At 38.8% G+C, this 23693-nt stretch overlaps 1 protein-coding gene across 2 annotated transcripts in view; it reads right to left on the minus strand.

The window, feature by feature from the left end:
* The window catches only part of USP22 (ubiquitin specific peptidase 22), a 175948-nt gene that overhangs the window by 78655 nt on the left and 73600 nt on the right, over positions 1–23693 (minus strand). For both annotated transcript variants that reach the window (XM_050966576.1, XM_050966575.1), the window contains exon 2: positions 18944–19076. In XM_050966576.1, the coding sequence (XP_050822533.1) occupies positions 18944–19076 (133 nt within the window). The remainder of the gene's footprint in view (positions 1–18943; positions 19077–23693) is intronic.

A 23693-nucleotide genomic window follows, 5' to 3' on the forward strand; every position in this document is an offset into this window, starting at 1 on the left:
AAGTACTATTTATATTCATGTACTGCATAATATACACAGCAAGATAACATTCAGGTTTATGTCAGGGAATGCCTCTTGGAAAGTTATTTGTTTTTAAGCAGATAGTAAAATAATGAAACACAGATGAGAAAAAAATGAATATTAAAAGTGTGATTTGCAAACTAATTATGAATATTTGCGTAATTGGGTGAAAACATGTTACTCTGGCCTTTAATGAAGAGAGCTCAGTGAGGGATCAGGCCCAACAGAGATGGAACTGAAAATTTACTGACTCTTTTATGATGTATAGATGTAACCACACCTCTGTCCCCAATTATATGCTTTTCTCCTCCCATTATGCTTTACCATAGCCTCAAAAATGTGTTTGATACATACTCAGTTTGGGTGATATACATCTGAGAGGTTTTTTGCTGAGCAACTCCGTAATAATGAAAAAAACTTACCTTGCAAGCAAAAAAACAAAAAAACACAACCCCCCCTCCCCCCCACACACAAACAGACAAGGAAACCTACCAACCTAAACAGGCTTCAAGAGTGGTTTTCAACCCCAAATCACAATGTGTTACAAATCTATAAAACATTTCACTTTTAAACCAGGAAAATTTTCATCATTTTTCCCTAAACTTTTTGGGTCACTGTAGGCATTGCCAAAAATATCGTATCATATATTTTATTGTACCACAGACCTCAATCGTTCTATGATTAACTACATTCATTTTTCTTGGAAGCTTCAAATGCATTTGTATAGCCTGTGCCTTTCAGATTCAAGACGAACAAATATAGTTAAAGGTAGCATTGAAACAAACCTACTCCTCCAACATCCCTGTTCAAAACACCATTATCTGCATTCTATTTCTCTCTGGTGTTTAAAGTACTACATTAAAGGATGGGCATCACTAATATAGCACAAAAATATGGAGACATGCTTCTCTGATATAAGCTGCATGGAAAACAAAGCTAACATTGTGAGCTTGTTGTCCTTCTTAAATGTTTGAAAAGTACCTAGCACAAAGAGGACACTAATATAAATAAAACTTTCCCCTCAGAAAAATAATTTGAGCCCATATCAATTCATTAAAAAACTTATTTCCCTTAGCAACTCATTGCATATATGGGTCCATCCCGCTAGAAGGAGCTATCAAAACTTCAATGTGGGCATGAGCCATGGATCTCTCCTTTGTAAAATCTCCCCTTTATAAATTAAGTCAAGCAGCTATCAACTTTATGTAGGGTCTTGGCTATTTCTAACCATGAAATATGAAAATGTAGCTCTCTCCACATCCATTGTAAGAACAAAAGTCATAATGTTCATGTTTCTGTGGTCCGAGTTCTCATATAACTTTGATAAACTCGTGAGAGAACCAAAACAACACCACTAACAAAATGAATGCCTTCTCATTCTATTAAGAGCCTCTAGTATTGTTAGACAGGAAAGACAAAAAGATTAGTTATGGTTAATGGTGAGTCTTTTGCAGAGGTCATGGATTCCATGACTTTTCATGACCTCTGTGACTTCTGCAGCTGCAGTGGCTGGTGTGGCTGACCCTAGGGCTGCCTGAGCCACAGGGGCGGTCCTGAGGCCAACCGCACCGGCTGCTGCTCTGGCGACCCGATGCAACTGGTCCCGGGTGCTACACTGGAGCAGCGGTCTGGGAGCAGCAGCGGAACCCTAGGTCACCCCCGCCTGGAGGAACGGCAGCAGTAGTGGGGCCCCGGGCTGCCCCCCTGGCCCAGAGCAGTGGCGGCAGGGCCCCAGGGCATCCCCACCCAGGAGCAGCAGTGGTGGCAGGGCCCTGTGCTGCCCCCCACCCCCAGGAGCAGCAGCAACCACCAGAGCACCCTCCCCCTCCAGCATCTAAGATTTAGTATGGGGTATTTAGTAAAAGTCATGGAGAGGTCACTGTCTGACTTTTTGGCTGTGACCTGTCTGTGACTTTTACTAAAAATACCTGTGACTAAATCGTAGCCTTAATTATGGTAACCTTTTCACAAAATATGCTTAGTCTAATAACATGCCCCGAAACTCACCTAAGGTGTTATTTTTAACAGCCTCCTGAATAACAATGGTCTGACATCCATTGGGAAGGACATTCCAAACTTCACCCCACATTTTGAGGATCTGGTGTATTAGGACAACGATAGGCACATACTGGCCTTCTTCCTGTTTCCCTACTCGCTGCTGAGAGGCTTGGAAACACTTTGCATCATTGCTAAGAATTCTCAGGTTGACTGAGTGAACCTCAGACCTTTAGCACAGTAAGTCATAAAAGGAATCAAACCTGTAGACAGATCCACCTGGTGTATCAATTGAACCACAAATCTTCTTCATGATAATCAAAAGGTAAGTACAACTTTTTATGGCCTTCTCCTCCACATTCCCCACCCCAGCCTACATGTTAAAATATGGCAGGTGTTCTGTTGGCATAGAGAGGTGAGAAGCAAGGTTTCTCACACCACCCACAGGGATGGGGGGGTTGCAAATTTCCATCATCATTTGCAAGTTAACAACCTACTTGGAAGCTCAATACTGCCCCCAGGCTATTACCAGAGTGATTAAATTGACAATACTAAAATTACAATATCATCCATCCTTCAAATTCTATTAACAGCATTTAAAAATATATATATCTAATTAAGATTGCTTTGATTTACAATGAAGTTGCAAGGTAAAAAGCAACAGGAGTTACAACAAACACACCTTCAGCATCTTCCAAAAACAAAAAAAACCCACACATTTTTAAAAAACGTTTTATGTTTTTGAAATGCTCAAACTCCCACATGAACACACACACACCCCTCATTGCTATAGCAACTGTTCACTTATGAGTATGTCAGTGCTACACAGCTGTTATTCATAGATCATAGAATATCAGGGTTGGAAGGGACCTCAGGAGGTCATCTAGTCCAACCTTCTGCTCAGAGCAGGACCAATCCCCAGACAGATTTTTACCCCAGTTCCCTAAATGGTCTCCTCAAGGATTGAACTCACAATCCTGGGTTTAGCAGGCCAATTCCTCCCCTCCTCATGTCAAACAAGCATTGTCCCTCAAGCTCTCTTTTTTTTTTTTTTTTTTTTAAATAGGCTATAGTGATGCTTTCAGAAATATGACAAACCTGTTTCTCTCTCTACAGAAACACTCGCATTCCTCTAGTCAGTCTGACTATATTAAGAATTGTGGAATTAAATGGTTGGAACAAAATCCAATAAAGCAGACTGAGGCTCTCCCTAGGTCTACAGCTACACGATAATGTAAATGGAGTATGAAACTTTACAACTGCTATACAGCTGACCCTGTCCACACAAGCAGGACAACTCTTTTGCCACATAATTTGAGATAGGAGTTTGGGGAACAATGTTTTTCAGCCTTTGCCAAAAAACTATCACTGGGCCTACAGCTTATGAAAAAAACCTAAGTCTTCAAACTGCTGTACCTGGGATTGAACCATGGGTGGAGGGTATAATAGGCCACGGAAGGCCGAGGGACACCTGGGCCACACTGGCCCAGCCCCCTCACCACTTGCTGCTGCCACTGCCTGCCTAGTACCCACCTTAGAATTTTAAGAACAAAATACCTCGTCCAAACCATGGGAACAGCCACAGGTATTAAGATGGGTCCCCAATCTGCCAACCTCTTCATGGACCATCTTGAAGAAGAATTTCTGCACAAATGCAACATGAAACCAATGATATACCTGAGGTACATCAATTACATTTTTATCCATTGAACAGACAGACAATCTAAACTGCCTCAGATTTCCACCGCAACTTCAACCACCGTCACCCATCCATTAAACTCTTTCATAACCATTAAAACCCAAACTGTCAATATCAGATATCAAACAAATATTAATTAAATATTAAAAATCGATCTCAAGTTCTCAGGTAGCATTTAATTTTTTTTTTGCCTACCTGTAAATCTCAATGATTACTGATGACTTTGCTGTTTGCATGTGTACAGCGAAATCAATGCTTACCAATTTAAAAATCTAATCCTTCCAAGACTATACATAGTGAATGAAGTGGCTGAACTCTATTTAGTTTCTATCTTTCACATTCTAGGATTGTCCCATGCACTGCTCACCATCCAACCTGTGCAGAGGTCCCAAATCTGCTCAGTTATGCCCCTGTAAATATCAGAGTCAATCCATTAGTTTCAACAGAGCTACTTCAATTTATCAAAGGGTAACTGCAAACGAGGTACTAACCATCATCTAATTTACTATACATCATTCAACTTAGGCACTGAATGAGGCAGCAGTTCCTGTGGAAATAATAGTATAGGATTATGAATATATTCTAACTCAACACCACAAGGGAGAAAAGATGCATGGGCATTCTAAATTCTGGTATTTGTTGCTTTGCGGGGAGGGAAAGAGACCTAGCATACCCCTTACTTTTTCCATCTCAATTTTTTCAAACAGCGTCTTTCTATTTTAACTACGTTTATGTATTGCCTTCCTCTGTGTTTTTAGGCACGTTGGGGCCTAATAGCTATTATGAGCCTGTCTACAATGCAGCAACAGCAGTCCAGAGATCTAGGCTAAGAATCAAGAAAACACTTAAGCACCCATTGAAATCATTCATTTAAGTATATGCTGAGATGATTTCATAACTAGGACCACAATCCAGCAATGTGTGCCATAAAGTGGACCTTAACTATGTTCTACAATCAGGTTAAATTTTGTATATTTCTGGGTATGGAATACAGTTAAGGGCCTATCTGCACCAGTGTCTCTGAACTCTTGTAATTATCACGTAGAGAGGCCTCCTAGTGCTTCTTGATTTGAAGGACACACGTGCTGTTCTGGACAGATCTTGTCACTTTGATTACAAATAAAAGGTTTAATGTTAAATGGCCAGTTTGGGTTTTGAATACTTAGAGTGGGATTGAGTATTGCTTGGGAAAAAAGATGCTTATTTCAGTTCACTTCTGATATGCACATGCATTTCGAATAGGATGAACATGACAGTAATTTTTTTTGTGGGGAGGAGGAAAAAAATCAGTCATCTGCCTAACTTGGCCCTTTAATTTCCATTTCAGCAGCATATGCTGTTCCCCCCACCCTTTTCTTTTTAAAAAAAAAAAAAGTGCACAGCAATGGCCACTGACCAACTGACAGACAGCAGCAAAACAAATGTTTCTTCCCCCAACTACAAAGACTTTGATCCCATAGCCTTAATAAAACATCACTTTGAAATGACATTTTCTCAGAGAGAGAAAAAAAGAGTGCAACTTCTTAGAGCGCCCTGTGAAAGAAATAATAGTTCAAATCTGTGGCTATGCGTCACTGGTTAATGACACCATATTTTGGACAATGAATTTAATGTCGTAAAAGCTAAGCTGCTTCAAAGGATTATTTCAATATAGAACTGTAAGAACTGTTACTGTTCCAGAAGTCTTCAAACAGACTGGACTAAAGAAATAAGCTACAAAAAATGTAAAGGCTTTTGAAACCAAGCCCATTAATATACTCCATTGCCTGGCAAGGAAGTACATGAAGGCCTGATTTTCAATGAGTTGGTTGCACGATTACATGAGCTGAACACATACCCATGTTCTGCTTACAAGTACCATGAATGGGTGTGGAAATCGGTATTCATGCACACGAATGATCATAAAGTAGCTACTAGGGTTGCCACCTTTTTAAACGTTGCTAACTGGACCACCAAGGCCTCAGCCCCTTCTGCCCCCTCCCGCCCCTGCTGGCTGCCCAACAGTTCTCACTTTAAAGCTTTTTTTTTTTTAAACCAAGAATCTCTAATAACTCCACTGTTTGCAGCAACCTTCTGAAATTCAACAGAGAGAAGGCCTTCAGGCTAGAGAATTACCTTTTCTTTATCCTATGACATTTCACTCAGGTTTCAGCAAAATAGTTAAAGGAAATGGTGACTTTTTTTTAATCTTGTTGTAGTCCTCATGAAAATTTTAGCAGAATGCCAAAAGCATGGCTGCCCAGTTTTGTGCTGTTGCACGTGTGACATTTTATGCAAGTTATTTAATGAGCTATTTGCATATTTTATATAACCACACATTTAACTCATGGTCAACGAAACCTTGCCACAATAGCAATGGCAGGCTATTGAGAGCACAAAACATGGGAGCTGTGGCTGAGGTAGATGGGTGGGAAAGCTGTGGCTCCTGTGGGGAAAAAAGGCCTTAACCAAAGGCAGGAGAGCTATTCAGGGGGCTGGGAACAGGTGTTAGATGATGCTAGGAAAGGTAGTTGTGTGGGCACCTGGTGCAACTGGTTGTGGGGGGAGGGAGGGACAATGCAGCCTGAGGCTAGTATCAGGCTTCTCACCTCATGTGGCTACGTAGCACAGCGCTGCTGCAAACACACCTAAGCAGCCCCTGCCATGCCAGCCCCAATCAAGGGGGATAGATTGGGACTGGTTGAAAAGCATTATGTCTGCTGGCAATTGGTAACATCTGCCAATATGATAGGCAGGAGCTACAAAGGCTAGGAAAGAGCCAGAAGGAGGGAGGTAGCCAGAGAGAGAGGGGGGGGTCAGTCAGGGAGGGAGGTGGAAGCCCTCTAGCTGGTTACTAACCCAGCCTGCGGTAGGCGAGAAACCTGTAAGGACTGTATATAATTGGACACTGGTGATGGGAAAATGCTTAAAGAATAAAGGATACCTGTGTTGCACAGAGCTGAAGTCTCCCTGGATTTATTTGGGAGGGCAAGCAGGCCCACAAGAGGAGGGGTCAGCCATGCACCCTGAGACAGGCTGCCTCTGCCTCCTCCTGAGCTATCATTCCTGGCTGGGATCCAGCAGGGGGAACAGCAAGAGAAATGGCGCCTGTCCACTTGTTCAGAGCTACAGCAGTTCCAGGTGGCCAACAGGCACAACTGCAGAGAAATGCCTGCAGCTTTCCCACATCTCTCAACTGTGTAAGATTCAGGCTTCACTGCAGGAATGAGTTCCTGGGATACCAGATTGTGTTGCATAACTGCACAACACTTGGCAGCTTGCAAAATAACTGAACATGAATATTCTAAAGAGGTGGGATGGCCACTACACCATCGCCACTGCACACTGCGCTGAGAACAATTTTAATTATGGCCCCTCATGCAGCATGGTTATACAATCTTTAATTACATTATCAAATAGTATTGTTTCCACTGGGCCTCCTCCTTATTCAGTCCACAAGTTGGATGCACAAGGGGCCAGAATTAAAGTTGCACAGGCAACCAAAAAAAAAAAAAAAAAAAAAGATTTCCTAGTTCATGACTGTAAACTACATAACTTTCTTTTAATGTAGATCTTTCGTATGTAATTATGTAGAGACACAACCAGTACATCCATTTTAAGATAGTTATGTTTCATAAACAAGAGAATGAATCAAGACAATCCAGACTTTTTTTTTTTTATTTAAACTCTTTCAAGATTAAGCTCCCCCTCCAAACTTACCGCCCCCAACACACATCTTCATGGGCCCCAGTTTTACGTAAGCTTATTCTACTTGCTATTCTTAATATTACCAGTTTCTCCACAAAAAACATGTAACTTGTTAAATAATGAATACGTTCTAACATGATCTGACTTTCAACTCAGAAATCAAGTATGTTTGAAGTAGCATCTACTTAAGTGGACAGGCAATATTCAAGTGTTCCTTCTTCAACTTCTTTGCTAATACACCACGGTCCTGACATCAGACTTAGCTCTTCAGCTATTCTCCAAGTCCTGAGCCTTTGTGTAGACTGCCACTTGCACCAAAAATTACATTGTCGTACTCTGATATAGAGAAATAGCCACAAAACAGTAAGTTGAAACCAGATTTATTTTCACATATGATTATAGCCATGATCAGAAGGTAAAGAATTAACACACTACACCTCCACCCCGATATAACACGAATTCGGATATAACACGGTGAAGCAGTGCTCTGGGGGGGCGGGGGCTGGGCTGCACAAATCTGGTGGATCAGAGCAAATTTGATATAACGCGGTTTCACCTATAACACAGTACGATTTTTTGGCTCCCAAGGACAGTGTTATATCGAGGTAGAGGTGTATACTACTCATTACCCTCCCTGCTCTTCTTCTGATCTTTTATAAGCTTTTCCACACACTTAAAAAATATAATTTTTCCTTCAAATTTATGGTTCTAGAATTCAAAACCTCTATCCCCACAGAGGGTTAATCAGAATGCCAAAGCAACAGAAAATTCCAATTACCGCTTGAGAGAGGTACTAGCCCTTAGTTTGATGTGTGATATTTTCAGTATTGATCAAAATTAATTTCAATGAAAATTCTCTCTTCCTTCCCTTTTGTTAGAGACATTACTGGAAACCCTCTTTTGTCAGTTCTCAGACCCAGGTGAAAGTTATTATGCATATGCCTTTAGAAAGGGCAGTGATGAGAAAAACCTTTGAAATGGGGTAAAAATGTTAAAGCCAAGAATTCTGAAAGTATTAAAACCCCCTTTTCATTCTTCATTTCATTCCAAAATCTTCCAGAAATTACCATATCCACAGTAGAAGAAATCATTTCTTTTTTTTAATTAGAGATCTACTCTATTAACCTTGTTAGATCGATTTCCCAAATTCCTCAAAGAGCAAGGACAGAGTTCTGCCCCTTTTAACTATGTAACAACTCAATTTTCCATGCACCATTTCTGGGGCTAGCTTTGTGGTGCTACCCCAGCCACACATCCTCATGGCTATACATTATTTAAAAAATAAAAAGTTTTCATTGGAAGATGCCTATTTCATCATAAAACAGTGCTGAAACTGGTATCTTGCCTTCCACAGAAAAAAGGCTAGTTAAAATACTGTCCTAAGCAACTTCCACTTCATAAGGAGGTAAGAGTGGGCGCTCCTTATACAGCTTTTAAAGGTTTTTCATTTGCACAAAAATTGTGTATTGCACAAGTAATGCATCAACTAGTGAAAATATCTGCCTATTATGTTTTTATGCTATTAGTTTTCTCTATGCTAAATATACTGCAATGCAGAAAACGATAATAGGCAGAACTTCTTTTGTTATGCAGAGTCTTATCTCTTGTTTATCTGTGTATAAACAATGGACATAGAATGTATTAAAGTACAATATTGTCAAATGAGGCATTAGATTGGCAGGCAAAGGTCAGAGTACAGGTATTGCTGTAGCCACTGGTCAGGACTTCATAATCCACTTCATAATGCCTGGGGAAAACAGACAACAGATATAGTAAGGAATGCACTGTAAGAGTGATACGGTCCTGTGGGACCCCAAAGACTGTAGGTGCTATTTACAAAAACATTTTTCAGTGCTCAGATGGTTGTTGCAGCTGAAATCTACACAACTTCTTAGAACTGTGATTAAGTCTGCAATTCCTGCTACTCTCCATGGAGACCAATGCTGGCTCAGAAAAAGTCACTAAGGCCTGGTCTACACTTAAAATATAGGTTGACATAGCTAGGGCAACTCAAGGGTGTGAAAAATCCACAACACTGAGCACCATAGCTATGCCAACCTAACCTCTGAGGTAGACAGAGCTAGGTCAGCAGAAAAATGCTTCCATCAACCCAGCTACCGTGGTGTTCTTACAGAGACAGATAAACCCCTTCTGTCACCACAGACGAGGTTATCCTGGCACAGCTACAGTGCCACGGCTATGCTGCTATAATGCCTGTGGCGCAGACATGGCCTAAGTGCTTTAAAATAATTCCTGTTCACTTTCAAGTTTTTAAACATTTAGCCCTTTTTTGCCTACCAGACACCTGTTCTCATGGAAACAGTAGTAGTAGCAGCAACAGCCAAAAACTACGGCTATAAGAATATTTTTACATTGGGTTTCATCTGTAATTGCAACACTAAACACTGAAAATGGCATTTTTAAAAAAAGCAGTCTTCAGAATTTAAAAGCCAACAAGCCTGTCGTGCCCTCTGAATTTTTAACGTGTTCAAATGTCTTTACACGTAAGATGTTTGCGTATGATTGTGCCATTGTATACAACAGCAACAGAATCCTTAATGGGAATAATATACTGCTGATTAACCACACAATTCTGTAAATTCTGTTGTGTGTTAAACTCAGCTCTCCCCCTTTTGCAGACAGTCTAAGTCCTTTGGGCAGAGTGTGCCCTAAAAGCAACTTCTACCCCAGCTCATTTCTAGATTGTGTGTTTTACAACACTAACAGAAGATATATTTAGTTATTCTGGATACCAACACCTTTAGCATTCTGCACCACAGACCTGAAAGGTTTCTATTTCCCAAAAAATCAGATAGATCAGCAGCAATTTGTTAGACACACAGTGCCTTTTAAAAAGAGTTTAATAATATTGCTCTTCTCGAACATTAGGACATTTTCAATATATAAAATATTTACATGTACCTATAAAAAATCTTAAATTCAGGCAAGTAAATTATCGATATCCTTCATTTAGCATTTTAGCATTGCAGTTCTGAGTTTATCGTACACAAAAGGCATATACAATCTTTACATATAGATTATTACAACAATCTGTACTGCAGCCCTGAGGGTAGTTATCTAATCCTGGGCTCATCACAGACCTTGAAATTCTCTCAGATTAAACCTTGTACACCCTGACACAGACTGATATGCTTCTCTTGGCCAACAAGAGAGTCCTCAAGCACAATTCTATCCCCTCTACCTCTTCTTTTACTCTCTAAATCTGGCATCACCCCTGACTCTGAACCTCTTTTTCTCTTTCTCATGGCAGTAAATATGTCTATTATTGTAGCATCCTGGCCTAAAATGCTACCTCAAATGCCTTAAACACACCCTTACTGTAGTTCTGTCTTTCTCCCCTCATTCTATCGCAACTCTCTTCTCTAGCGTTTTCCTATATCCCAGCTCTCAAGTTTCAGTGAACACTGAACTTCCAGCATATCTTCACACAGAATTACAACTACTTCAATCAACAAAAGACTAGTAGCATCAAATTAATCAGATACACATTTCCATATTGCCCTCATTTTACAATTTTGTTTATAAATTTGATTGCTGTTACAAAAAGTAATATTTACAATCAATGGTGTTGGAACAATTTTACAGTGGGGGTGTTGAAAGCCATTGAACAAAACTGTAAACCCTGTATATGATGGAAACTACTTCAAGCCAGAGGGTACTACTGCACCCCCCAGTATCCCTCGTTCCAGCACCCCTTTTTAAAATATACATGGGACTTCTAGGGCCTAAATTAATCTTCTCTACAACAGCTGCGTAAATGAAGAAATGAGATAGATATGAACGATCTAGTATTTTAAACCAACTTTCTTCAGTAAGAAATAGTAAATCAATATGCTGATTTCTGAAGTAATCAGTACACAGAACTATTTGTCTTCAAAAGTTGCCTTGTCTTCTAGGAAGCAAAATGCAATTTGTTCCATAGGCAGATAATAGCTTCCACATAATATAAGTAGAGATAGTTGCTGTGTGTTCAGTGGTTTAGAGAATAGTTTTTACAAGGTCAAGAAAAACTGCTACATGCTTCCATGTTTTATTAATCTGCCTATCCCATTTTACCAAGAAGCATATCATCATCTCAAGAAATATCTACATGAAAAATAACTTACATTACAAAACCAAATTTGAGCCAACTTTGGTTCTGAAAATAGTGAATGTATACACAATTGGACATAATGTTCTTTTTAAATAAAAGCATAAATATTTGATATTAAAATCATAAGTCATAAAATATGCTGATACATATAATTTATGTACAATTTTCCAAGGGCATTACTTGTTAGTGTGTGAAGGTTTTCATATACTTTTGAAGAGTCCTGCGCAATTGGAAATGTTCTAGCTTTTTTCACACTTTTGGTATGGTGCATAAGCTATTTTTATATTTTTAATACTTTACATCATGCTGAAATATAAAAACATTCTCCTGGTTTTTAACAACATGGATCAATTTTTGATTATATAACGATGTTATTTCATTAAAAGTATTCTACCTGCAAATAATAAGGGATATGACACCTTGATATTATTGCTTTCTTTATTTTCAAAATAAATAAAGCTATTTTCTGTAAGGAAACCTTAACAATGAAATAGTTTTTTGTGCCGTTTTTAATACACTGAACTATTCATTCTTATAGGAAAATTAGGGTTATGGACTAGTGGTAGACAGCCACAGTAAAGAGTATTTATTTTGCTTTATTTTCCCCCTTTAAAATACTTTTCCAGATTTGTAGAGGTTTCCTAATCCTTTCAAGATATTGGTTTTTACAACACAGCAAGTCTCCTAAATAGGTTTGATATGCAAAACACTTCTCAATTTGAATGAAATTACAACTGTAATATCTTATTTCCAGTTTAGTTAAATATTCTAAGTGCCCTTATTAAACATAACATTTAATGTGGGAAAAACAAAGCCCCCTTGATCTCTAAGAATAAAATTTGCTATTTAAAATCCTTAAATTCTATTTAATAAAAATATGTATTCAAATCTACTAGGAAATGTTTATTAAAGACTCTGGGTAAATATGTCTATTTTTCATAAATTTCTTCTCACAAGAGACACACGATGGGCCCCATCTAATGAAATCTGCTTTTATCTGTTAAATCAGCATTTCACTACTTATCTTTTGCCCCCCCCCCCCTTTTTTTTTTTTTTTTTTTTAAGTAAATTGGAATGTTCATACTCAGATAAATCTAGGTATTTACCCAAGTATGCGAAATCTTACTTAAGTAATAATTGGTTCTAACATTACGTCAAAACAGCAAAGATAAATGTGAACATTCTTGTCTTGTTCGTCTTATCAAAGTAAACGGAGGAAGACATGACATCATTTCTCAACCGAGATGTCCATGGTACTGCATAGAGCAGGGGCAGGCAACCTATGGCACAGGGGCTGAAGGTGGCACATGAACTGATTTTCAGTGGCACTCCCACTGCCTGGGTCTTGGCCACCGGTCCAGGAGGCTCTGCATTTTAAATTTAATTTAATTTTAAATGAAGCTTCTTAAATATTTTGAAACCTTATTTACTTTACATACAACAATAGTTTAGTTATCTATTATAGACTTATAGAAAGAGACCTTTGAAAAACATTAAAATGTATTACTGGCATGCGAGACCTTAAATTAGAGAGTGAATAAATGAAGACTCAGCACACAACTTCTGAAAGGTTGCTGACCCCTGGCATAAAGTATGTGCTGCCATTGTTCAAATTCTGTATCAAATTCAAATGTGTCTTTCTAGCTTTTATAAGACACATTTGTTCCATGATAATATCAGAGTAAATTACCTATTCTATTAGCAAAGACTGTAGCTATAATTTGTGTCCATGTGAATTAGCAAAATGGGTCAATTGGAGCTGCAGCCAGCAAGAGATTTAAAGAGTAACAAGAAGGGTTATACTGGTATGTTAGCAACAAGGTGGTGGTCAGGGAAACCGTGAGACCCTTACTGAATGGGGGGAGGGGAAACCTAGTGACAGATGATGCGGAAAAAGCTGAAGTACTCAAAGCTTATTTGCTCTGGTCTTCACAGACAAGGTCAGCTCCCAGACTGCTGCACAGGGCACCACAGAATGGGGAGGAGGTGAGCAGCCCTCAGTGGTGAAAGAGCAGGTTAAGGACTATTTAGAAAAGCTGGACAGGCACGAGTCCATGGGTCCGGATCTAATGCATCCAAGGGTACTGAGGGAGTTGGCTGATGTAACTGCAGAGCCATTGGCCATTATCTTTGAAAAGTCGTGGTGATTGGGGGAGGTCCTGGACGATTGGAAAAAGGTAAATATACTGCCCATCGTTAAAAAAAGGGAAGAGGGAGAATCCGGGGAACTAAAGACCAGTCAGCCTCACCTCAGTCCCTGGGGAGAGGAGGGGGAAAAAAAAATAAAAAATAAAAACAAGGAATCCATTTTGAAGCACTTGGAGAGGAAGGTGATCAGGAACAGTCAACATGGATTCACCAAGGGCAAGTCATGCCTGACCAACTTCATTGCCTTCAGTGATGAGATAACTGGCTCTGTGGATATGGGGAAAGCAGTGGACGTGATATATCTTGACTTTAGCAAAGTTTTTGATACATGGATAGAATGGACCATAAGGTGGCTAGACTGTCAGGCTCAATGGGTACTGATCAACAGCTCGATGTCTAGTTGGCAGCTGGTATCAAGAGGAGTGCCCAACGGGTCGGTCCTGGGGCTGGTTTTGTTCAAGATCTTCATTAATGATCTGGATGATGGGATGGATTGTACCCTCAGCAAGTTTGTGCATGACACTAAGATGTAGGGAGAAGTATATATGCTGGAGGGTAGGGATAAGGCCCAGAGTTACCTAGAGAAATTGGAGGACTGGGCCAAAAGAAATCTGATGAGGTTCAACAAGGACAAATACAGAGTCTTACACTTAGGATGGAAGAACCCCAGGCACTGCTTCAGGCTGGGGACTGACTGGCTAAGCGGCAGTTCTGCAGAAACGGACCTGGGGATTACAGCGGACGAGAAGCTGGATATGAGTCAGCAGCGTGCCCTTGTTGCCAAGAAGGCTAACGGCACATTGGGCTGCATTAGTAGGAGCACTGCCAACAGACTGAGGGAAGTGATTATTCCCCTCTACTTGGCACTGGTGAGGCAACATCTGGAGTATTTTGTCCAGTTTTGGGCCCCCCACTACAGAGAGAATATGGACAAATTGGAGAGTGTTCAGCGAACGGCAACAAAAATGATTAGGGGGCTGGGGCACATGATTTATGAGGAGAGGCTGAGGGAACTGGTCTTATTTAGTCTGCAGAAGAGAAGAGTGAGGCAGGATTTGATAGCAGCCTTCAACTACCTGAAGTGGGGTTCCAAAGAGAATAGAGTTAGGCTGTTCTCAGTGGTGGCAGATGACAGAACAAGGAGCAATGGTCTCAAGTTGCAGTGGGGGAGGTCTAGGCTGGATATTAGGAAACACTATTTCACTAGGAGAGTGGTGACGCAGTGGAATGGGTTACCTAGGGAGGTGGCGGAATCTCCATCCTTAGAGGTTAAGGCCCAGCTTGACAAAGCCCTGGCTGGGATGATTTAGTTGGTGGTGTTCCTGCTTTGAGCAGGGGGTGGGACTAGATGACCTCCTGAGGTCCCTCCAACCCTAATCTTCTATGATTCAATACAAAGTATGCAGTTTATTAATTATTAGTAGTATTACTATAGCACCCAGGCATCCCACTCATGGACCAGGATCCTATTGTGGAAGTTGCTGTGCGACCAAAACAAAGTGTCCCTGCAAGAAGTTTGGCCCAGTTTCTGAATTACTATTCTTGGTTCTTTTAGGGTTTGGGGGAACTTAAAGTCTCTGTCAACCCACACTTAAACTCTCAAGTTCTAAAGGACTGTGGGCACCACCACATACACACGCACTCTCTCTCTCTCTCTCTCTCTCCTCCCACTCTCACTCTCTCCAAGCATATGCTTGGCATTTTATAGTAAGAAGGGAGATAAGGATGAAGAGGAAGAAAATTTATTTTTAAAATGAAATGTTTTGTTTTTTGTAAATCACAGTTTGGTTTTTAGAACTTGTAGATTGTTCTGTCACTGAGTGTTCAATACTTCATCGTTTGCTGGAGGGAAAGAGAAAAACATTCTATTTATAAAATAGTTGAAAAGTCGTCAGGTAGAGGTGAATGAATGAATCTGATGTTTGCAGAATGAAGTATCTTCTTTACTCTTGTAAATGTAGCTCATTCCTATTGAACTTGGGGATGTGATTCTCATATATGATCCTAATTTATGCTTTCCCTTTAAAAATTTGAGATAACTCTTGCAGATTCCAGGATATTTTGTTTATCGTATTACATACAGACCCTTACAAGATCTTATTTTTGTGCCCAGAGGTGATGGTCCTAATCAAATAGCTCTTTCTAGCTTGATTCTATCAGTTCTGACTTTAAGAAAAGTAAGCCACATTGTTTTATTTTTGTAAAAGACTGACGTCAAAACTCTAGATGGTCAATTAATTATTGTCTGTCTGTGTCTTCTAGATCTGCATGTAGATTTTTTTTTTAATTAAATAACTCATGGAGTTGTTGCTCCAGTCCACCCCAGGAGTCCCACGCTAATCCTTTAGGAAGAGTTTCCTCAATTCTTCTGTGCCTTTACATCATCTCACCATACCGATACTCAAGCCTTTATCCTGCATAGCTCACACCCTCTGGAACAGCCATCAAGTGTCTGTCCCTCTGCCTTATTATCTGATTTAGAATCTTAGCAAAAAACTTCTTTCCTCCATTGCCTGTACATTTTAATTTCCTTCTCCTTTAATTATTAACCTTATATAGTAATTTGCCATAAAGCATTTTAAAGACATATTAGTTATCTTGGAATACCATTTGTAAAATTATTTTTAAGAGTTGTTCATGGGATTGTGTTATAGGAAATATTCTCAGTTTCAATTATTTTACACGCCTGTAATTCTACCACCAGTAAAATTAAGCTGTTAATTTAAAATCTTGAAATAGGAATGTCACGCGTACGAGCACAGAAAACCCTAAATAAAAAATCTAGACATGGATCCAGTGTCAGATCCATGCATAACCAAGGTTTACAATGGATAATTCAACCACGTCGGCTTCACATTTTTAACCACCTCCAGTTACTCCTTTCAACAACATTTACATCAATCAGATCAATAGTTTTATTAAACATACAGGTAGGGTATTTGCATAATAAGCCATTATATGAGACAATGACATCATTTGCAAAATCCTCACAGGGGTGAGTATTTGACAATGCTGTAGGCAGTAAGGCAGAAGGTGGAAAAAACCAATGTAACAAATACATGTTGCATACCTTGTTGCTGTACTTGTGTTGGTCCCAGGATATAAGAGAGACAAGGTGGGTGAGGTAATACCTTTTATTGGACCAACTTCTGTTGAAGAGAGAAGTTTTCACACTTACACAGAGCTCCTGTTCAGGTCACCTTGAGCGCTCTGTGTAAGCTCTAAAGCTTGTGTCTCTCACGAACAGATGTTGGTTCAATAAAAAAAGTATTTAACAGCAAATACATAAACATTCAAAATATTTTTTAAAACCCATTATTTACAATGAAGAAGTTCTCTCCATCTGTGGGGCACAGTGCAATTCTAGCTTAACTTTAATTCCTTATAATGTCAGCTGACTCAAAACTACAGTCTCGTGAGATAATTACATATATTATACATGTTTTTATGCAAGGGTGTTAGCACAGTTTGCATGCCTCCACAGCTAATCTCTACTCCCTAAATCTTGAAGAAAAGTACTTAAATCCTAAAGGATAAGGACAGTTATGAAAAATTTATAAGTAGAATTATCTTCTATTTTAAACAAAAAGCTGTGCTCTTTTGATAAATATAGAAATGCCACTAAGGATACAGGAGAATTCAATGTTCTCTTTTCCTCTTAAAAAAAGTTCAGTTTGCAAACAGAAAATGTCAGAATCAGTAAGACTTGCACCAGTTTTGCTGGTGCACAACATGAAAGTCCCAGATTTTATTTTATTTTTTATATATAAAATAAATCCGCATTTTTCTTACCTTTGCCCAAAAGCAGCTGGTCATTCATTGTACTAGTCTGCTGAAATCTAGATACTGAGGTTCAACACTCAGCGTCAATTAGTCAGGTTGTGTTAATCAGGTAAATATAAGGCAAAGGACCTCTTTTTGAGTAGTCCTGCTTCAGGAGCATAGTATGTCAGTGTGATGCACACCTCCAACAGAATAACTAATTATGGTGCAGGGAAACCAGCAGAAACTTCACAATCCAATATAACTAGAATCTTAGTAGTGGAGATCACCAGGTCTTGAAAGAGGGCAGCAAATCATTTTTAGGGCAGTGCATGGACCCTCATGAGCTACCTACATGACCTTCATCCCTATAATTTTCTTTCTTTCTGCCCATGTTCATAAAAGGGGAAAATATAGGGTTGAAAACCGATCTTAAATATGCCAAATTCACAGAAACTTCAGGTTAAAGCTTCTAAAAAACTGATTTTCCACTGCCTCACTTTTTCATAAAGTTTTGCTCAAATGGTTTAAGTGTTGTCTGGCATGTGGAATCCAATACTTTTAGTCAAAAATTATGCTTTTTCATCTGGGAAAGAGCCCACAGAAGATTATTTTTGAGAGCGGTTATAGTTAGGAAACTAACCCTGAAAAGTTTGATATTGATGTTCCAATGTCACATTCACTCACTCGATTTACAAAATCAAAAACATTCTTAACTACCATGATTATAAACACAACTTGTTATCCAAACATAAGAGTGGATTTTTAGTTTTCTAAATTATTCAAGAGCGAAGACTGCAGAATCTGAGCTTCATGGGCATTTTGCTGATGCTGTTGAAGTAGAATGAGAGGAAGCTCTTCTACTATCAGCTTTACACTTCTGACAGCAGCTGAACATTTTTCTTGTTGTTAATCTAACTACATGACTAAATCATGTAAGGACAGAAGGGCAGAAACCTGTTTTGTTTTTAATCTGAGAGACTATTTTTTCTGAACATAACCACACTAATTTTCACTGTGAAAGTTATGATAAATATCGATTTGAAATTTTGTTTTTCAAAATATTAGAAGAAGATCACACATTTATATTAGCTAGTAAAAAATTTAAGATAAAAACTGAAATACCATTAAAAAAACAAACATTGCTTTTTAAACTTAAAAACCAAGAACAGTTACTGCAGGGGGTTTTTCCCTTCAATTTTTTTCTTCATCCTTTTAGTCAGAAACATCAATTGAAATAACAAGTTGCAAGCATGAAAAGTTAAATTATAATAAGGAATGCATCTATGTGGCAACAATGAGAGTTTAAGCTACACTAGTACACTGAGTTTAGAGTAGTGCAAAAGACCTAGTCAATGTAAACATTAGATGGACCTTCCCATTTAAGAAGCTAGTTAGTGGTATAGCCACATAGACTGAAGCCCGGGGGATGGGATGGGGGAGAAAACCAAACCAAAATCAGACCACCAAACATTGGGTTACAAGGACTACTGAGGGATTCCAGAAGGATGGCTCACCCAAGTTGTGTCGTTTTGTCTTTGCGTGCTCGTGAATATGTTTCTTTGTAAAACAGCCAAAGAAGACACAATAGAGGCAAGAGTGGAGTCTGTTCAGGTGGGCACCACACATGTGACAAATGCACGACTTTGCCTGAAATACAGAAATGGACAGTAATTATGAACAGGAAAAAACCTATTTACACAGGTCAGTATTCTATTAACTCTTTAATCCATTTATGTTGCATTTATAAAGAAGCTATCTAGAAGCAGAAATAAAACTCCAAACGACCAGTTACTTGAGTGTCTGAAGTATGCCAGACTGACAGCAGGGATAGCTGAAGTTCTGTCTCCACAGAAACTACAGGTAGTGACAGTACAAACTACTCCACTGCCCCAACCCATTTCAAAACCTTAATCTGGAGCAGGTCACTTCTAGGAATAGCTAACATCCACACCTGTTCACAGTTGCTAGCTTCTCTATTGTGCATACCAACAATAGTGTCAACTGCAAGATGTTTTTGACATCTTGCATCTGGAGATGGTACATCACCAACTGACTTCATATAGGTCAACCAGCTACATAAGTCTTTTGGTCACTAACTAATCTGGGCTGGATTTGAAAAAAGTTTTTGGAAGATTAAAAAGACTCCATTTCCCTGCACCATCCAGTCCAGAAAGATATTTAATGACAACTGATCTGGGTCATTTAAAGCGAAGAACACACAAACCTAACATAGTAGTTTGCTCTCCTGTTGCTATGGTACATTTTAACTAATAACTCTGGCAAAGAAGTGTTCAAATACTGGAAGGTAGATTTTTAAGTCTTGATCTGATCAGAACTCTTCTTTAAATTGATATTCCCTATTTATTTCTTCCATTAAGTGCCCAACTCAGATATGTCAATAAATCCACTGAGAGACTTCTATTACTCCTAGTTGGATGCAAACAAATACAAAGAATTTAGAGATAACAAGGCCAAGAAAGCACCACAAACTATTTAGCAGTAAATATTTTAAGTTTCATGTTCTACCCTTGGTTGCACACTGATAGCCAAAATGATTCAAGTTTAAATCATTCCTTCGTAGAAGAGTGATGTGGACAACAATTCTAGCAACAAATGAGTAACTGAACCTAGAAACCAAGAGAACGGTGTTCAAATTCAGATATTAACTATTCTGTAAAAGATCAAAAGCTACGAAGATTACTTCAAGATAACAGGAGCACCACTACAGTCAATGACTATGGAGACAGCACTTTTTTATGCTGGAATCCAATGATAGATTTTCCAGATGTTAACTGATCAAATACAAAACTCAAGGTTCACTTTTTAAATGCAATAATCCACTAATCTATACAGTATGTATCATCCACAAGAAATCCCAAAGAGTCCACCTTTAACAGTATTTGTCCAGGCTGACATAATTGCTGTCAACACTCTTGGTGTAAAAATCAGTCAAGTAGTTTACCATTTAATGCACTGAGACTTCTTTTTAGCTCTTTCAAAAGTGGTTTTAAATCTTGAATCACAAATATTGTGAGTTCAAAGTTCCCAAAAGTCCTGTTTGATTAAAGTAGATCAGTTAAATTTAACAGCACACATGTACAATAAAACATTTTAAATTAAGACCAAAGCCTACCACCACCACAATTTATATGTAAACAAAGATGTTGCAAATCTGTCATACTGATGTTTAAACAGTGCTCTTTGGCTGCAAAAGCTAAATATGATCAACCTATCCATTAGAGATTGTTGCTATGACAACAGCTCAGACTCAGACTAGCAACTGGCTATTTTACTTCTTAGCAAATTGTAGATGAGAAGCCTTTTGGCATTAAATGTATTGTAAATGTAAGACACGAGTGTGCAGAAACTGCTGAGCATCTTACAGTTTTACTGCCTTTTAGCTCATCCTATTGTAAATACGCTTGTTACGTAATTTTAATTCAGTCAAAATTAAGCAGAACAATGAAACAGTGAATTAATCTAGTATAATTATGAAGTAATTCACAATCTTGATTTAAAAAATCACCACAAGACCTACGTTAATATGTCAAGAGTTAGAAACATCGGAGACGAGACTTGAGTCTTCAACATGGCTGGGCTCTATTCGTATAAATTATCGATACAGAAGACAGTGGTGACTAAAAGCAAGACCTTACTGTTAACTATTCTTCTGCCCAGTCTCCAAAACGGACCTAATCCACTAGACATACTAAGCTATAGACCCAGGGCATGGCACATATAAGGAAACTGGTAATCACAAGGCACTTTATGAATCATTCGTTAGCTCAGGATAAAGAAGCCAATTTCTCTATGGCTGCTATTTTCTACGCTCAGTATTGCAACACACTCAACAGTTGAAGGAAAAGGGCAGGCATGACAAATAAATTGGGTTGTTGACTCTCTCTGGTGTCTTCAATTGTCAGAAGTTTGTTATTAGTTTACTACCTAAAGAATAGCAAATTAAAACACTGGGGCAGAAAGTTAATGCACCAGCCTGACAGTATCCTGAATTGACAGTCTTCCTTTGCATGTCAGTGTCTGTTCCAAAAATCTCTTTCTGGCTTCAAGTGCAGTGAGAACAGCATGTTGGGTACATGGTGAATTGGTATAGAAAGCAGTTTGTGTCATTTAACAGTGGTCCCTAAGCAATGTAGTAGATTTGAAAGACAAACTTCTGTCCCTGTCCATGTGGACAGTGGCTATAATATAAAAGACAGACTACAATAAACTTTAGCTGTTGTAAATCAGTCCTCTAGATCGCCAGCTATTTGAGAAGTAGCTAAACTCAATTTTCACTGAGCTGAAAGTCAGAATAAATAATAGCCTTTATTTACAAGTTTTCAGGAACAGAGATTTAAGGAATCTTGCCCTTATTTCCATGCTAAACAATAAATTGAAGCACATTCGGAAGTCAAGCTGTTTTCAGATGTGGGTTTGGAAATCACCCAAAGACTTCATCTCCTGTGGCCAGTGAACAATATTTCAGTAGATTCATTAAATGAGCGGAAATAAATAATACTATCAAGAAGAATGGGGGCAGCTTGAGGGGTAAATGATCTCAAGGTAGACTTTTTAAATACAAGTACATGGTGTAATATTTAAAGCCATTCCAAGAGTCACCATGATGCGTTGGCAATATCAGTGGTGTCTGTCATAGAAGACTGTGAAGAACCAGAAATCTACACTTGTTTCTCCCATTTTAAACATATACCCCAAACTAAACACCCCTAATATACACAAACACAGAACAAAGGATGTGAAGAGATGAGGGAACAGCACTTGCCACTTGATTTTTTTTTTAAATGTATGTCAAAAGCACCTAGTGCCTTTGGATGGGTGCTTCACTTGTCTAAAGAATAAAGAGTGACACACACTTCTCTAGAAGGCTTATATCTAAGCCCAGCAGATAAAAGTACTCGGAACAAGGTGGTATTCAGCAGTTTCCAAAGAGGGGTGAACTACAGAGACAAGGAGGAGCTACATTCATTTTGGCAACAGAATTTTGACATGGGGTTCTTGTGAGCACCCAACAAGTATTACAGTAATTATTAGGCATGAGAAAGGGGTAACTCCAGAATAAACAGGGGAAACTTTACTAATAAACCAAGAAGCTAAAGGGCGTCTGGCAGTAGATTTTTTTTTTTTTTTTTTTTTTTTTAATACCAAACCAACAAACATCATCATACCAGAAGGAAGAGTACGTTTATGTTAAAAGTTCCTTTGCTTTAACATCAGAATTACTACTACTAATAGTTTGCATTTCCCTAGCACCTACCATCTGAAAATTTCCAAGGGCTCTAACAACAAACAAATTCAGCCTCAACACCTTCTGGGGTGGGTAAATGTTCCCAATCCTCTCTAGCCCCACCCCTTTGCCAATTTTCCAGATTCACAACATGAGTTACAGAGAGGTTAAGCAGCTTGCCCCAGATCACACAGGAAATCTGTGGTAGAGCCAGGAATAGAGAACTCAGGTTTCCTGAATCCCCAGTCCTGCCACTCACATGTAAACAGAAATGAAGAGCACTGTAAACTTAAGGTTTTGTTTTTTTAAGTTGTCATGTTATCTGGAAAACAGATTCAATCTGAGAAAACACACACCTAGTGTCTGAACCAAAATGGAAAGATTCCCAAATTGATTTCAATGAATCCTGGGTCAGGACCCTAGTAGGAGAAATTAAATGCTTCCTCAGCAGACAGTAAGACCTCAACTAATGGTAAAGACGTCACATTTACTTTAGTATATGTATTTTAAATAAAAATGCTCTAGGTTCATCTATACTGTTTTTTATAACTTTCATTAACCTTGCAACATGTAGATTGTAGTATCTGTAAGCACTTTTTAAATTCTTTTGTAATTTCTTTAGTTATCCATATTTCCATCAATATCCTTGTGTCTTGTACAAGGACAGTACACAAAAGAGGCAGGAGGCGACATGGGAAGCTTGATCCTTTTCCCTGTGCCTCTTTCTCAAATGACAAACGCATAAATAGTCACAAAAGACTGGTACAAAAGATTATTGGCCCTTTCTACACACTTGAGATGCAGGCCAAAAAGCAATCCTAATGGTGAAATTTCTTTTGCGTTACAGCCTTGGGGGAGTAGAAAGCCAATATTAAACCAAGACAGGCAAGATTTATTACTCCAGAGGTGACAGGAGTATGCTGAAAATAATAAACTCAGGTCAAATCTGCCTTGTGATGTTTCTGGCCATCTTAACAATCACCACTTTGCCTGCATGTACCACCAGACTCATTGCATTG

The sequence above is a fragment of the Gopherus flavomarginatus genome, chromosome 9, assembly GCF_025201925.1.
Source record: "Gopherus flavomarginatus isolate rGopFla2 chromosome 9, rGopFla2.mat.asm, whole genome shotgun sequence".
NCBI lineage: Eukaryota > Metazoa > Chordata > Testudines > Testudinidae > Gopherus > Gopherus flavomarginatus.